We start from the raw sequence: 16,341 nt of genomic DNA on the forward strand, positions 1-16,341 counted from the left end.
ATTCGATATTCTTTGCCCCAAAACAATGGAGAACTGTACACAGGCACCATGGTAATTACTTACATCTTCCCTATGTCCCACTAATACATACTAATAATTTAGTTTCTATTACTAGTCACTTACCTACACGAAGAAATTGATACATTTTGGAATTTATATGACTTAGCTACATGGCTTTTAAGAAGTATCCTACTATGGTTTGACAGTCCCCTCCAGAACTCATGTTGCAATTTAGCTGCCACTGTAACAATATTAAGGGAAGGGACCTTTAACAGGTGAGTAGACCATGAGGGCTCCACCCTCACTGGGGACTTGTATTATAAGGGTGAGTTCAGCCACTCTTGTCCTCTCTTACCCTCTTGCCTTCACCATGTGATGACACAGCAAGAAGGCCCTCACAAGATGCCATGCCTTGATATTGGACTTCCCAGACTCCAGAACTGTGAGCCAATAAATTTCTGTTCATTATACATTACCCAGTCTGTGATATTCTGTTATAACAGCACAAAACAGAACATGTCCTTTGGTAAGTTATGAAATTGCACTCTATTCCAGGTTTCCCCTAGCCAGTCTGTAACAGTCTGTTTTATATTGCTATAAAGAAATGCCTGAAGCTGAGTACTTCATTAAGAAAAGAGGTTTATTTAGCTCACAGTTCTACAGATTGTAAAAGAAACAAGACACCAACATCTGCTTCTGGTTAGAGCCTCAGGAAGCTTTCAATCACAGGGAAGTTGAACTGGCAGCACTTATGTCACATGGTGAGTGTGAGCAAGAGAGGTGCCATGCTCTTTTAAACAGCAGCTCTTGTGTGAACTAATAGAGTGAGAACTCACACATTACCATGAGGACAGCACCAAACCATTCATGAGGGTTCCATCCCATGACTGAAACACCTCCACCAGGATCACATTTCAACACAAGATTTGGAGGGGACAAAGGTCCAAACTATATCATAGTCTCAACCCAGTTATTTCAATTGTCTACTTCTAATAAGTAAACAAGCCATCCAGTTTCCATGGTGTGATCACAGCTCATTGGAGCCTCAACCTCCTGGGTTCAAGTGATCTTTCTGCCTCAGTCACTTGACTAGTTGAAACTACAGGCATGTGGAACCATGCCTGGCTAATTTTTGTATTTTTTGTAGATGAGGTTTCACCATGTTGCCCAGGTTGGTGGTCTTGAACTCCTGGGCTCTAGCAATCTTCCTGCCTCAGCATCCCAAAGTGTTGGGATTACAAGTGTGAGCCACCCTACCCAGCCTACAGCTACTCACCTTAATAAAACAAATATATTCGCTTAGGCAATGATTTTAATTTAATTCTATATTTGCAACTGTAGACATGCAAAGGGGTTACCCATACACAATCATGTGAATGTCAGCCTACCTTATTATATAGTAAAAGGTTAATACAAAGAATTCTCCATGGAAACTGAGAAACTGTCAGTAGAACATCTTAAGTCTTTGCATTTACATCAGTTTAAAGATCTAGGGACACAATTTTAAAGATGCGCTGTAAGATTAAGGTGAGGATGACGACAACTGCATTATTTCTCTCTTCCAAATAAGAGACAGTTGGTGACTTAGTCCTTTTGTGCTGCTGTAACAAAATACCACAGGCTGAGAAATTTATAAAAACAACAGAAATTTATGCTGGGCATGGTGGCTTGTACCTGTAATCTCAGCTACTCAAAAGGCTGAGACAAAGGGATTGCTTGAGGCCAGGTGTTCGAGACCAGCTAAGACAACATAGCAAGACCCTGTCTCTAAAATAAATAAGTATGCCTTACAGTTCTGGATGCTGGAGAAGTAAAGATGAAGGCATTAGTAGGTTTGGTGTCTGGTGAGGGTTGCTCTCTGCTTACAAGACGGCACCCTGTTGCCACATTCTCCGGAGGGAAGAATACTGAGTCTTCTTCACATGGTGGATGAGACTGGGGAGCAAAATGGATCTAAGCCGGTTCCTTCCAGCCCTTTTTATAAGGCACTAATCCATACATAAGTGCAAAGCCCTCATGACTTAATCATTTCCCAATACTTTAAACAATTTCTCTAGATTATTTTATAATGCCTAATACAATGTAAAAACTTTATATAGTTATACTCTATTGTTTAGGGAATAATCACAAGAAAAAAAAGTCTACCATGTTCAGTACAGTTGCAACCATACATTTTATTTTTTTCTATATATTTGTGATTCACAATTGGTTGAACCCACAGATGCTGAACCCACAGACAGAGAGGGCCGATTTGTATAGAGAGGAAGGCAATTGGACCTAAGTGGTTAAGATATCAACTTAATTTAAAGCAAAGATCAAATGGTACAATTCAGATGTTTCTGTAGATAGTAAATATCCACTGTCAGATAATACTATAGGCACACACTGTTTTATTGTACTTCATTGTACTATACTTCATATACATTGCACTTTTTACAAATCGAAGGTTTGTAGCAATCCCACACCTAGCAAGTGTATCAACTCCATTTTTCCCAACAGCCTATGCTCACTTCATGTATACTGTCACATTCTGGTAATTCTCCCAATATTCTGAACTTTTTCATAATTGTTATTTGTGTTATAGTGATCTCAATCAGTGATCTTTGATGTTACTATTGTTTTGGAGGCACCACGAACTATGCCCATATAATATAGTGAACTTAATGGATACATGTGTATGTTCTGACTGCTCCACACATCTGCTGTTTCCTTTTCTCTCTCCTCAGGCCTTCCTATTTCGTGAAACAACAACACTGGAATAAAACCAATTACTGGCCATAAAATGACCTCTAAGTGTTCAAGTGAAAGGAAGAGTTGTACGTCTCTCACTTTACAACAAAAGTTAGAAATGATTAAGCTTCCTGAGGACAGCATGTTGAAAGCTGAGGCAAACTAAAAGCTAGGCCTCTTGTGCCAAACAGCCAAATTGTGAATGCGAAGAAAAAGTTCTTAAAAGAAACTAAAAGTACTACTCCAGTGAACACAGGAGTAAGAAAGCAAAACAGCTTTACAGCAGATATGCAATAAGTTTAAGTGGTCTGGATAAAAGATCAAACCAGTTACAACATTCCCTTAAGCCAAAGCCTAATCCAGAGCGGGCCCTAACTCTCTTCAGTTCTATGAAGGCTGAGAAAAACTGCAGTTTCTCTCCCAGTGGGAAGCTAGCAGAGGTTGGCTCATGAGGTTTAAGGAAATAAGCCATCTCCATAACATAAAAGTACAAAATGAAGCTGCAAGTTATCCAGAAGATCTAGATAAGGATACACTAAACACCAAACAACAGATTTTTCAGTGTACATAAAATAGCCTTATATTCAAAGAAGATGCCATCTAGGATTTTCATAGCTGCAGAGCGGGAATCAATGCCTGGCTTCTAAACTTCAAAGGACAGGCTATCTTGTTAGGGGTATTGCAGCTGGTAATTTTAAGTTGAAGCCAATGCTCATTTACAATTCCAAAAATCCTAGGGTCCTTAAGAATTTTGCTACATCTACTCTGCCTGTGCTCTACAGATACAAAAACTATGCCTGGATGACAGCACATCTTTTAATATCATGGTTTACTAAAGATTTTCAGTCCACCATTCAGTAAAAGATTTCTTTCGAAATGTTGCTGATCATTAACAATGCACCTGGTCACCCAAGAACTCCAATGGAGATGTAAAAGGAGTTGAATTTTTTTAATGCCTGCTAACACATCTATTCCATAGCCCATGGATCAAGGAATAGTTTTGACTTTCAAGTCTTACTATATAAGCATATTTTTTGTAAGGCTATAGCTGTCATAGTGATTCCTCTGATGGATTTGGGCAAAGTAAACTGGAAATCTTCTTGAAAGGATTCACCATTTAAGATGTCATTAACTACATTGATGATTCATGAGGGGGGTCAAAATATCAATATTAACAGGAGTGTGGGAGAAGTTGATTCCAACCCTCATAAATAATTTTGAGGTGTTTAAGACTTCATGGGAGGAAGTAACTGAAGATGTGGTAGAAATAGGAAGAGAACTAGAATTAGAAGTGGAACCTAAAGACGTGACTGAATTGCTGCAATCTCATGAAAAAACTTGAACAGATGAGGAGTTACTTCTTATGCATGAATAAAAATGAGGTTTCTCAAGTAAAAGCTACTCATGGTGAAGATGCTATGAACACTGTTGAAATGATAACAAAGGACTTAGAATGTTACATAACCTTCTTAGTTGATAAGGCAGTAGCAGAGTTTGAGAGGACTTGATCCCAAATTTCAAAGTTTTACAGAGAATAAAATGCTATCAAGTAGCATCACATACTACACAGAAATCTTTGGTGAAAGGAAGAGCTAATTAACATAGCAAACTTCACTGCTGTCTATTAGGAGAAACTGCCACCTTTAGCAACCACTACCCTGATCAGTCAGCGGCCAACAACACTTGAGGCCAGACCCTCCACCAGCTAAAAGATTATGACTCACTGCAGGCTCAGAGGGTCATTATTATTTTTTGAGCAGTAAAGTACTCTTAAATTGAGATATGCACATTGGTTTTTTTAGGCACAATGCTATTGTATACTTAATAAACGACAGTAGCGTGTATACATAACTTTTATATGCATTTGGAAACCAAAAACTTTGTGTGACTTATTTGACCGCAGTGGTCTGGATCTGAGGCCACAGTATCTGTGAGATATACCTGTACCTGAGGTAAAGAAATGGACAGATTTTTACTTTGAGATGGAGTCTTGCTCTGCCACCCAGGCTGCAGTGCAATGGTGTGATCTCGGCTTACTGCAACCTCTGCCTCCCAGGTTCAAACAATTCTCCTGTCTCAGCCTCCCGAGTGCTGGGATTACAGGCATGTGCCACCAAGCCCGGCTGATTTTTGTATTTTTAGTAGAGGCGTGGTTTCACCATGTTGGCCAGGCTGGTCTCAAACTTCTGACCTCAGGTGATCCACCCACCTTGGCCTCCCGAAGTGCTGGGATTACAGGCATGAGCCACTGCACCCAGCCGAAATGGACAGGTTTTTAAATGCCATGATGATCAGAACAGCTTGATGACTAAAAATAACATGTTACTATTCCCATTCTTGTGGAAAAGGATTTGGGTTTTTCTTTTAGTGCTTTTAGATATAATCTCATAAACTCTTAACAATATTCTAACAATCATAAAAAGACTGTGCTATAACCTGCGAAGGTAACTCCTGAAGAGAAGTTGCAAAAATATTTTAAAAAATAATGAAGAAAGTATTCACATGACAAAGTTAATGTGTACCAAGGCAAAGCCTCTCAACTTGTGTACAAAGAATGCTGAAAGAGTCCCCTCAGCTCATGAGAAAGAAAAGTGGGGCCTCAGTGCAACCAGAGTGCATGGGCTTGTGTTAAGTGGTTTCCAGATTACTCCAATGTGCCATATCAACACTGTTTCCTAAGTGTGTAAAGGAATGTAAGATTGGGAAACATCTAATTAGTGGAAATTGCTAATCAGAAAACCAGAAGAACTAGGTTCAACTCCTTGTCAACTCACTAGCTGAGTGATCTTAAATTACTTTAACCTCTTTGGGACACTTAGACTCCTCATTTAGTAAATGAAAACTAGAGTATTTCAATGGTCTCTTCTAGTTCTAAAACCCGTAATTTCCCTTAAGTTGACACTTCATAATATAAAGCAGTAGTCATTACTCATTTAATTAAAAACTCTATATTCAGATATTCAATAAATATTTGTTATTTACTGAACCTAGTCTGCATGTGAGGATCTGGAAAACAAATATGGAAGACAAAATCCCTAAATAGATCTTATTGTGAATAATCTTTACATCCCTTTTAGGAGGTTAAATAGTAAAGTCTTCTGAATAGTGCCCAAATAAAGGAAATATTTTGCACAGATAATGGTAGCTTGCCTATGCATAATAAATATTTTTTACTTTAGCTATAATCAGAGCTTCTACCAATATATAAGAATTTTCTCCTCTATACCCTTCAACTGTTTTAAAAAGAAAAATTATGGTCATTTAAATTTACTCACAAATTACATTTGTAATTAAAATTGATTTCCAAAGTATAAATTTATAAAAATAGTTTAAAGACTCTCAAAAGGACTTCAACATCTTATATTCATATTACAGCAAGAAAATCAACGTGCTCCATATATTTTACCCATGATGAAACTTGTCCCATATCCATTACTATATACATAGTTTAATTGGGTGGGGTTGGGAGGGAGAGGCATGAATTCAAAATTTTAATTAAATATTACATAATTTAATGTTCCCCCAAGAATCTGAGCTGACATTTTCATATGAATACAATTTCACAAAGGTTACAAATATATATCAACTTACAATAGAAGGAATCATTTAGTATTTTACAGTTTTTCTAAAAATCTAGCTCCATAATCACTCTTTAAAAAAACAAAAAAATCCTTACCACATAATATGAAAAGTCCACATTTCTCTGGAAATGCATAGTCATCTAATAGTAAGGTCCAAAATGAGAATTACTATCTCCAGAGGAGGGTGGAGGAGCCAGCGGTGGAGGGGGAGGGGGTGGGGGTAGGGAGTATGGTAAGTTAAGTAATGGATGAGCTGCCATGTTTGGTGTAGCCCAACTCATGTTTACAGGTGGGGGTGGTGGTGGGGGTGGAGAGCGGAGTGGAAAATTATGCACATCAAACATTGGAAGAGGAAAGGGGTATTGTGGCATAATGGGATTATCTTGTCTCTGAGAAGGAAATCCTGAAGTCTCCTGAGATACCATATGTTCTGAATTATAGAAATGCTGAGGTGGAGGCCTGCCATGGCAAGATCGAGGGTATCTGCCCCTGGAAAATCCTCGTGTGAATTCTCTGTTACGATATCCTTTTGCATGCTCTGAAGTAGAGTGAGCATTCCAATTCTGATGTACTTCAGCAAAATCTTCACCTTTGAGTGAGGGGAGGGAAAACAAAACAACAAAAGTAAGTTTAATATATCAAAAAGCACTGTTTGAAATTTCAATTATGAATTTTCTTTATTATCCGGTATATCTTATGGCAGTTAAAAAAGTTTAAAACATAAAATGGTAAATTTTAAATGAATTTGAAAAGACAAAACCTAATGCCAAAGAAAGATAATCGAGCAAGTCAGAAAACACTTAGACGATAACCATTCTACTCCAGCCAAACACCACAGAAGAAAATGTGTCACCATCTCTACACACTCTCAAAGGCTGAGTATGGATCCTAGACTTCTATCCTTGACAGGCAGTAATGAGGTACTCCAACCCTTCCACCGCAGTAGCATCAGGAACAGGCTGAACAGGGTGCCAGTAACAAGCCTCCCCGCAGTGACCATGAACATCACATGGGGAACCTGAACTTCCACCTCCACTGGCAGCAACACAGTGTTCTTCCCTCTTTTACACTGTGACAACGTCAGAGAAGACTGAGTAGAGTTAGGATTTTTGTCCCCATCCAGTGATAATGAGGCCATCCTCCACTGGCGTCAGTGCATGCCATATGGGGAGGAATGACAAAGTACTCCTGTCCCTACCGGGCATAAGAAAATACCTCGTGGGGTGTCAGAACTTCTACCCTCATCCAGCACCCCTTGGCCAAAGGTGTCAACAGAGGCTAAGAGGAATACCTAGACTTCAATCTACCCCATTCTTCTTGCTGCCAGAGAAGCATTTTTAAAAAGACAAGGAAACAATTACAACAAACCCAGCTAAATCAGAAGATTTACATAAGATCCATGGTCTTGTAATATAATACTCAATATCCCAAGTTTCAATAAAAGAAAATTGCTCATCACAAAAAGAACCAGGAAGATTTAAAATTCAATGAAAAAAAAAATTAACCAAGGGTGTCACAAAGATGTTAGAATTATGAAAGGTATTAAAGCAGTCATAAAAATGCTTCAACAAGATATTATGAACATTCTAAAAAATTAAAATTACAAAGTTTTAGCAAAAAAAGGATATAAAATAAAGAATAAATTGAAATTTTAGAACTGAACATTACAATAACCAAAATAAAAAACTCAATGGAACAATATTGAAGGAGAAGAACAAAGGACGGAAACTACCCAACTTCAAGACGTATTATAAAGTTTAAGTAATCACAGCAGTGTGGTACTGGTGAAACAACGGACAAATAAATCAATGGGACAAAACAGAAGGTACAAAAATAGATCCCCATAAACATAATAAACTGATATTTAACAAAGGAGCAAAGGCAATACAACAGAGCAAAAGTAGTGTTTTTAACAAATGGGGCTGGAAAACCTGGACACCCATAGGCAAAAAAATAAATAAATAAATCTAGACAATAATCTTACACCGTTCACAATAATTAATTCAAAATGGATCACAGACCTCAATGTAAAATGCGGAATTATAAAATTCCTAAAAGATAACATAGAAGAAAATTTAGATGACCTTGGGTTGATACTGACTTTTCTTTAGAGATGGAGTCTCGCTCTGCAGGCCTGGCTGGAGTGCAGTGGCACAATCTCAGCTCACTGCAACCTCCACCGCCCGGGTCCCGGCTCAAGCAATTATCCAGACTCAGCCTCCCAAGTAGGAATGCGCCACCATGCCCAGCTAATTTTTGTATTTTTAGTAGAGACGGGGTTTCACCATGTTGGCCAGGCTGGTCTTGAACTCCTGACCTCCTGATCTGCCCACCTTGGCCTCCCCACGTGCTGGGATTACAGGTATGAGCCACTGTGCTCGGCCAATAATGACTTTTTAGATAATGACTTTTTAGATAGGACATCAAAGGCATGATCCATGAAAGAAATGATCAATATGCTGAATTTCATTAACTTAAAAATTTCTGCTCCATGAAAGATACTGTCAGGAGAATGAAAGAAAAAAAGCTCAGAAGTTCAAGGTTACAGTGAGCTATGATTGTAACACTGCATTCTAGCCTGGGCAACAGAGTAAGAAGATCTCAAAAAACAGACAAAGAAAAAAAAAAGAAAAAAAAACCCCTCAGCAAGACATTTGTTGATGTAGATAAGATTCTAAAATTTACACTGAAAGGTAAAGGACCTAGAATACCGATTATAATTTTGAAAAAGAAAAATAAAGTAGGAGTTATCACTCTACGCAATTTCAAGACTAACCTCACATTCCATACAAAATTTAATTCAAAATGAATCACAAGTGTACAATTTAAAACAGACTACAAAACTTTTAGGGAAAAAAAACAGAAGAAAATCATTAGGATCTAAAGCTAAGCAGGAAGTTATCAGATTCCATAAACAAAATTGATAGTTTTCCTCAAAACTAAAAAACTTTGGTCTTGCAAAAGGCCCTCTTAAAAGAGGGAAAAGACTACAGACTAGACAAATCATGAACAAACCACATATTTGACAGAAAGCGAGCATCTAAAATACACATTTTTAAATTCTCGTAACTAAACAGTAAAAATTCAGAAATACAATTTAAAAGTGGCAAAAGATAATGAACTGACATATCACTGAAGATAGAGACGGTAAATGAGCACATGGAAAGATGTTCAATGCCATTAGCCATTAGGAAAATGCAAATTAAAACCACAATTATATTTGCACTACAAACCTAGCAAAATGGCCAAAATTAAAAAGAGTGATAACACCAAATGCGGGAGAAAATGCAAAGAAATTGTCACTCATCCATTGCTGATAAAAATGTAAAATGGGGGCCGGGCGCGGTGGCTCACGCCTGTAATCCCAGCACTTTGGGAGGCCGAGGCGGGCGGATCACAAGGTCAGGAGATCAAGACCATCCTGGCGAACACGGTGAAACCCCGTCTCTACTAAAAATACAAAAAAATTAGCCGGGCGTGGTGGCGGGCACCTGTAGTCCCAGCTTCTAGGGAGGCTGAGGCAGGAGAATGGCGTGAACCTGGGAGGCAGTGGAGCTTGCAGCGAGCCAAGATCGCGCCACTGCACTCCAGCCTGGGCGACAAAGCGAGACTCTGTCTCAAAAAAAAAAAAAAAAAAAAAAAAAAAAAAAAAAAAAAAAAGTAAAATGGTACAGCCATGCTGAAAAACAATATGGCAATTTCTTAGGAAACTAAACATACAATGCAACTATTATACAACCAAGCTATTGTACTCTTGGGCATTTCTTCCAGAAAAATAAAAATCTGTTTTCACAAAAAAACTGTACATAAATATTTATAGCTGCTTTATTCCTAATAACCCCAAAATGGAAACAACCTAGATGTCCTTCAGTGGATGAATGGTTAGGTAATCTGGTAAATTCATGCCATGAAATGTTACTCTGTAATGAAGAGGAACAAACTATTATTGATACATGCAGTAATGTGGGTGGATGCACAGATTTTTTTTTTTTTTATACTTTAAGTTCTAGGGTACACATGCACAACGTGCAGGTTTGTTACATATGTATACATGTGCCATGTTGGTGTGCTGCACCCATTAACTCCTCATTTACATTAGGTATATCTCCTAATGCTATCCCTCCCCTGGTCCCCTCCCCACAATATAGGCCCCGGTGTGTGATGTTCCCCTTCCTGTGTCCAAGTGATCTCATTGTTCCATTCCCACTCATTGTTCTCACTATGAGTGAGAACATGCGGTGTTCGGTTTTCTGTTCTTGTGATAGTTTGCTGAGAATGATGGTTTCCAGCAGACGCACAGATATTATGCTCAGTGGCAAAAGCCTTTCCCTAAGCATACTATATTGTATAACTTCACTTATATAATTTTCTGGATATGACAAAATATATGAAAATGGAGAATGGATTAATGTTGCCATGAGTAAAGGAGGGGCTGAGTGGTAAGGACGTGGCTGTGACTATAAAAAGGCAACTGGGTAGCTCTCTGGTGATGGAAATGTTGTATAGCTTCATTGTATCCTGTCGATACCCTGGCTGGGATAGTGTTCCATATATAGTTATGCAAGATGTTGCAACTGGGGGAAATTGAATAAAGGGCATACAACAACACCTCTCCTATTATTTTTACAACTGTATGTGAATCTACGGTTATCTCAGAAAGTTTAACTTTTTAAAAAAGGTAAAGGGAATGCATGTTTATAAATAAGATACTGTGATTTAGGGGTTCATCAAGTACTTGATCATGGAAGCAAACAGGTATCTTAAGAAAAAAGTGCTGACAAGCACAAGTAACAAAGTTTAGTCTGTCTGTTACCTCAGGAAGCCATTTTTACTGCTTAAGTTCATAAAACTACCACACCTCCTGCTATGTAAGGGCTCTAAATGTTAGCAGGATGCTAGGAGGTAAACAGAGAAAACCTAGATGTTTCCCTTGGTTTTATTATTGATAAACTTATATAGATGCAAATGAAGATAAAAAAACGACTATATATATTGTATTCACTCACCTGGCTCATTAAATTCAGATTTGAGTTTTTTCCGGCCTTGAATCTGAGATTTTTTCCTCTGTTTGGCTTCTTTTTCTTTTTCATCATCACTGAAATCTAAGGCCTTGCAGAGAAAAGTATATAGTAAGTTTATGTTACATGGATTTGCCAATTCAATAGTACATACTTGGAGGTGAAGAAAACAAGCCTATTACTAATCATTGACTAAAAAAAGTTGCCTTTTTGATACTTAATATTTTCTATATCTGAATTAGACATGGTAGAAAAATATTTTTTGATAAATGCTTAATGACTCTTTAATTAACACAGGTCAGTAATCAACCTTCAGATATGAGTCTGACTTCCAGTTTAGACTTAAGATTCATCATAGTATCAGATGCAAAAGAGTGCCAAAGGTAAGAGTATCAAGGACTAAGTAAATTATATACATTATCAGAGCCAATAAAAAATGGAAGACAATGTTCCATAATTCATTCATTCAAAATACACATCCAAGCACTGTTCTAAACATTTCACAGGTTCATTCTTTACAGGTTTACCATCTTATTTTTTAAATATAATTTTAAGTATATAGCAAGAACTATAAATAAATGAGGGAAAATAAGGGTACACAAATCATGAGGAAGCTATTTAGATAGGACCATAGGCAAAGGCTTTTTTTTTTTTTTTTTTTTTTTGGCGCAGTGGCACGATCTCAGCTCACTGCAACCTCTGACTCCCAAGTTCAAGCGATTCTCCTGCCTCAGTCTCCTGAGTAGCTGGGGTTACAGACGCACGCCAACCTGACCAACATGGCAAAGGCTTTTATAAGCAGATACATGAATGATCCAACTCCTAAGAGGAAATTATTTAAAAATTAAAGGTGGTAAAACTCATATGCAACTAAGAATTAGGATTCATTCTTATAATCTACCGAGGAAACCAAGATTTATGAGCTATATATCTTATGACTGCCATGGTATCTACATTCCTACGTTCAGGCATTTTATTATTCTATTATTAACACCAGAAAACTTTTATTATGTTTCATACAAAAAATATATGAAAGCAGGCCCACTATGTATGGATGGATACACATTTAAAAAGAAGAAATAAAATGTATATGAAAGTCTTTGTATGTAATTTTCAGTATGGCTTCACTGGAATACATTCTAGATCAAATCCTCCATCAACAGGAATCCATACACTTCAGATTCTGAAATCTAATTTGAAAACATGAAATAATTGTATGCCTTCTAATGCACTATTTCTCATTACTGATCTTAAAGGGATAAAATTTTAAAACTCAGGTTAAATCTGGTATCTGACAGACACTAGAAAGTATGGAGATCAGATAGAAGACTCCTTTTTCTGAGAAAACAGATTAAATGTACAATGAACGAGTGCTACGACTTAATGCTATGTTATTATAGTGCTGGAAAAAGAGAAAAAAGGAAAAGGAAGACTTTCTTGATATGGGTAACCCAATAGAAACACCTGAATGAGTCAGCTATGAAAATAAAGAGAATTTTCAGGGAATGGAAACAACACACACAGAGGCATGAGAGAACATAGTATATACAAAAAAGAAAAATGGTTCTGAAAGGTAAAGTGAAAGCTGCTGCTTCTTACACAGCAAAACCAGAAAAGATAAAATTGGAGACACTAATAAGGAACCTTATTGTGCCATTTTAAATAATTGAACATCATCTTAAGAGCAGGAGGGAGGAACTAAGGATTTTAATTGGGAATAGTTTATTTCACAGAGATTACTTTGGTAGTATTTTGCTATCACTCCTAAAATCAGAGAAAAATTCACGTCTCTTATATGCAAATTAATTCATATTTCCATTCATTAAATACATTTATTCAACCATAAAGTATATGGTGGCATATTAAAAATGGCTATGAAGATGAATATGATACAACCCTAGGTAATTTTTAGTTTATTTACACAGTCCAACATTTCATAACACATAATTTCTCTTATTTTCCTTTATGCAAGCTTTCTATTTTCACATCACATGATGTTTCTCTTTTCTCTTTTTAAGTTTAAACTTCACGAATTTATAATTTTAATCTATGATCAACACCAGGCAATAATTCTATACTACAAAGTTTCATCAACAAATATTACATAATTAAATCCCAACATACTTAATGATCCAGTTCTAGGTACTTGGAAAAAACGAACACCATGAACTAGGTGAGATGTAATTTGGCAATTAACCTAGTCAAACCAATTTTACGAATAACTCACATTGCTGTAATTGGTAACTTCAATGGTTAGGTCAGAAACAACAGGGATTCATTAGAATATCTGGATTCTGGTCGGGTGCGGTGGCTCATGCCTATAATCTCAGCACTTTGGGAGGCAGAGTGGGGTGGATTACAGGAGGTCAGGAGTTCAAGACTAGCCTGGACCAACATTGTGAAACCCCGTCTCTAATAAAAATACAAAATTAGCTGGGCGTGGTGGCATGTGCCTGTAATCCCAGCTACTTGGGAGGCTGAGGCAGGAGAATCGCTTAAACCCGGAGGCAGAGGTTACAGTGAGCCGAGATTGTGCCACTGCACTCCAGCCTGGGCAAAAAGAGCAAAACTCCATCCCATACCCAAGAAAAGAAAAAAAGAAAATCTGGATTTTACAAGAAATATGTTTTGAGATATTTATGAATCTCTAAACATTTTAAAACATGTAATTCCAGTAATAAGATGCTCTAGATGCTCTAAACTTAATTCAGAACATTAAGTGAATATTCAGAGCCTTAATTGAAATCACATAAATACACAGACTTAGAAAACATAATTCCATTTTAATTCAGATACTGAGCAAGGATCATTCACTGGTTAAGTGATTAATACCTGTACAAAACCCTCTAAGTGGGTATAAACCTGATTCATACCTCAGTAAAATTAGAAACTAATACAGATCATGATTTAGCATTGCTTTAAACATCTAAAATGACCAAGGTTAAATCTGTAAATATCAAAAATCTGTAATACTGGCTGGGCAAGGTGGCTCATTCCTGTAATCCCAGCACTCTGGGGGGCTGAGGCAGGAAGATCGCTTGAGGGCAGGAGGATCACTTGAGGCCAAGAGCTTGAGACCAGCCTGGGCAACATAGTGAGACCCCCATGTCTATATTCGTTTAAAAAAAAACAAACTGTAATACTGAGAAAACTTCATAAGAACTGCCAAGAAAGTTTTAAAAACTCTCCTGTATGATTTTTACTTATAAAAATATTTATATACATTTTTATTTTATACTATATAAATACATGCTATTTTTAAGAAATGAATATATTCATTGTTGTAATTCAAAAAAAAAAAAAAACCCTCAAGATAATCTGCTTAAACACTTTCATGGAATGTTAACCAAGTAATCCTATTAAATCATTAACTCATTTATATATTATTCCTAAATTTACTACACATTTCTAGGAAGACTAGATTATCAAGTCACCTTGGGGCATAAAACTATTGTTTTACTGATGTAGATACAAAAAGAAAATCAAGGTCCCTTTTTAGAAAGTTAGTTATATCGTTAAAAAGTAGAGAGTTAGGTAGCTTCCAATCATCTGGTGCTTCCAATGATTTTGTACTTCCAAAAGAAGGGCAGCTTACTACTACTAAAAGCACCACGTCTTCATGTCCCATACGGTGGGTGTATTTACTAAACTGAATTAAATTTTTTAAAACTAACGACAGCCTGCCTTTATCACACATCAACAAAGTTAACAAAAATAGCAAATTACATTGTAAATAAGGTGATAATTATTAAAATACAACTAAATGTAACTGAAAAAAGTTTTTTTCCTAAATGACCAATCAAAACCTTTCATTGAAAGGTATAAAATAGTCATCTAGGAGGGTGAGAGAATACATGGGCTAGAACAGGAGAATGCAGTATGGCTGCTAGCCAGTACCAATGACTTCCCTAACAGCAAGGATGATAAAATTTATAAGACTAAGTCCTGCCCTACTTTATAAAATGTTGCATAAAAAAACTTATACTTACCTCTGGTGGTGGTTCCTGATCATTCTTCCACGATGCATCTGATCCCTTATCCCTGGGTGGGGTGGGGATGGGAGTCAAAAAAGTATTTATCACAATTCTGTTAAGTGCTTATAACTTAAAAGTACCAAAAATAATAAAGGACATGAGTTTAACCTTTAATTTTGCAATACACTTATGTGTCTTTTACCTTATTTCAAAAGATGTGGGAAGTTCCTAAGAAAAACACAAAAGTTGGGCAAATATAAATATTAGGATTAGGGAATTGGAATGAGAAGCCAAGGCTATGGTGTGCAGTGGAAAGCAGATGGACAGCGCTTTTGATTTTTGTTTTCATGATATTTGCAGTTTTCACAAAACTGAGTTTTAAAAAAACCCTTATTTCATGCCAACCGTAGATTGGAAGTTGTTCCACGTGTGAACTACACAAAACTGACTGAGCCATTCCCTTTTCAAAGATTTTACAGGTTTAATGGCAGAGATATCAATATGAATTATTTTCTCCTCAGTTTACCTGAGGAATGTCAGTAATCCTCTATGAGTAACCAAGGCTTATTCCAACACTGATTCTCAAAGCAGAGAGGGTCAAATGAAGGCTAACTATGAATAGTTTGAGGAAGAGGAAGAGGAGCTGCTTTAAAGATTCTGAAGGACAATATAACAACTGGCATGTGTGAAATGTGTAATTGCAGCTGAAAATCAACAACTTTTGGTGGAGAGTTTTATACTTTACAACCAACAGAAGTACAGAAATCTATTATGAGCAGTATAATTTGTGAAAGCTCATTTTTAATCTTTTTAATTTTGTTAATTTCATAGTTTCAAGTACTATTTTGTTATTCCATTATGTTAAAATATCACAAAGTAAAATATTACAAAGTATTAGGACTAGATGTCCTTATTGTTTTAAACTAGATCTCAAAAATAAGATTCCCAGGAATTAAGGCCATTAAAATCAATGTACAGATGTCAGTTTGCTGGCACAACATGAAAGTTGTTAAGTTTGCTTTAAATTTTTGATTCAGA

At 36.7% G+C, this 16,341-nt stretch overlaps 1 protein-coding gene across 1 annotated transcript in view; it reads right to left on the reverse strand.

Moving 5' to 3' along the window:
• Positions 1-2,154: 2,154 nt before the first annotated feature.
• Positions 2,155-16,341, reverse strand: part of NAF1 (nuclear assembly factor 1 ribonucleoprotein) — a 41,433-nt gene continuing 27,246 nt past the window's right edge. Inside the window, exons 6-8 of the mRNA XM_005556207.5 lie at positions 15,319-15,370; positions 11,318-11,420; positions 2,155-6,900 (exon numbers count right to left, since the gene is read on the reverse strand). Coding sequence (XP_005556264.2) covers positions 6,452-6,900; positions 11,318-11,420; positions 15,319-15,370 — 604 coding nt within the window. The 3' untranslated portion in view covers positions 2,155-6,451. The remainder of the gene's footprint in view (positions 6,901-11,317; positions 11,421-15,318; positions 15,371-16,341) is intronic.

This window comes from Macaca fascicularis, chromosome 5 (assembly GCF_037993035.2).
Source record: "Macaca fascicularis isolate 582-1 chromosome 5, T2T-MFA8v1.1".
NCBI classification, from domain to species: Eukaryota; Metazoa; Chordata; class Mammalia; order Primates; family Cercopithecidae; genus Macaca; species Macaca fascicularis.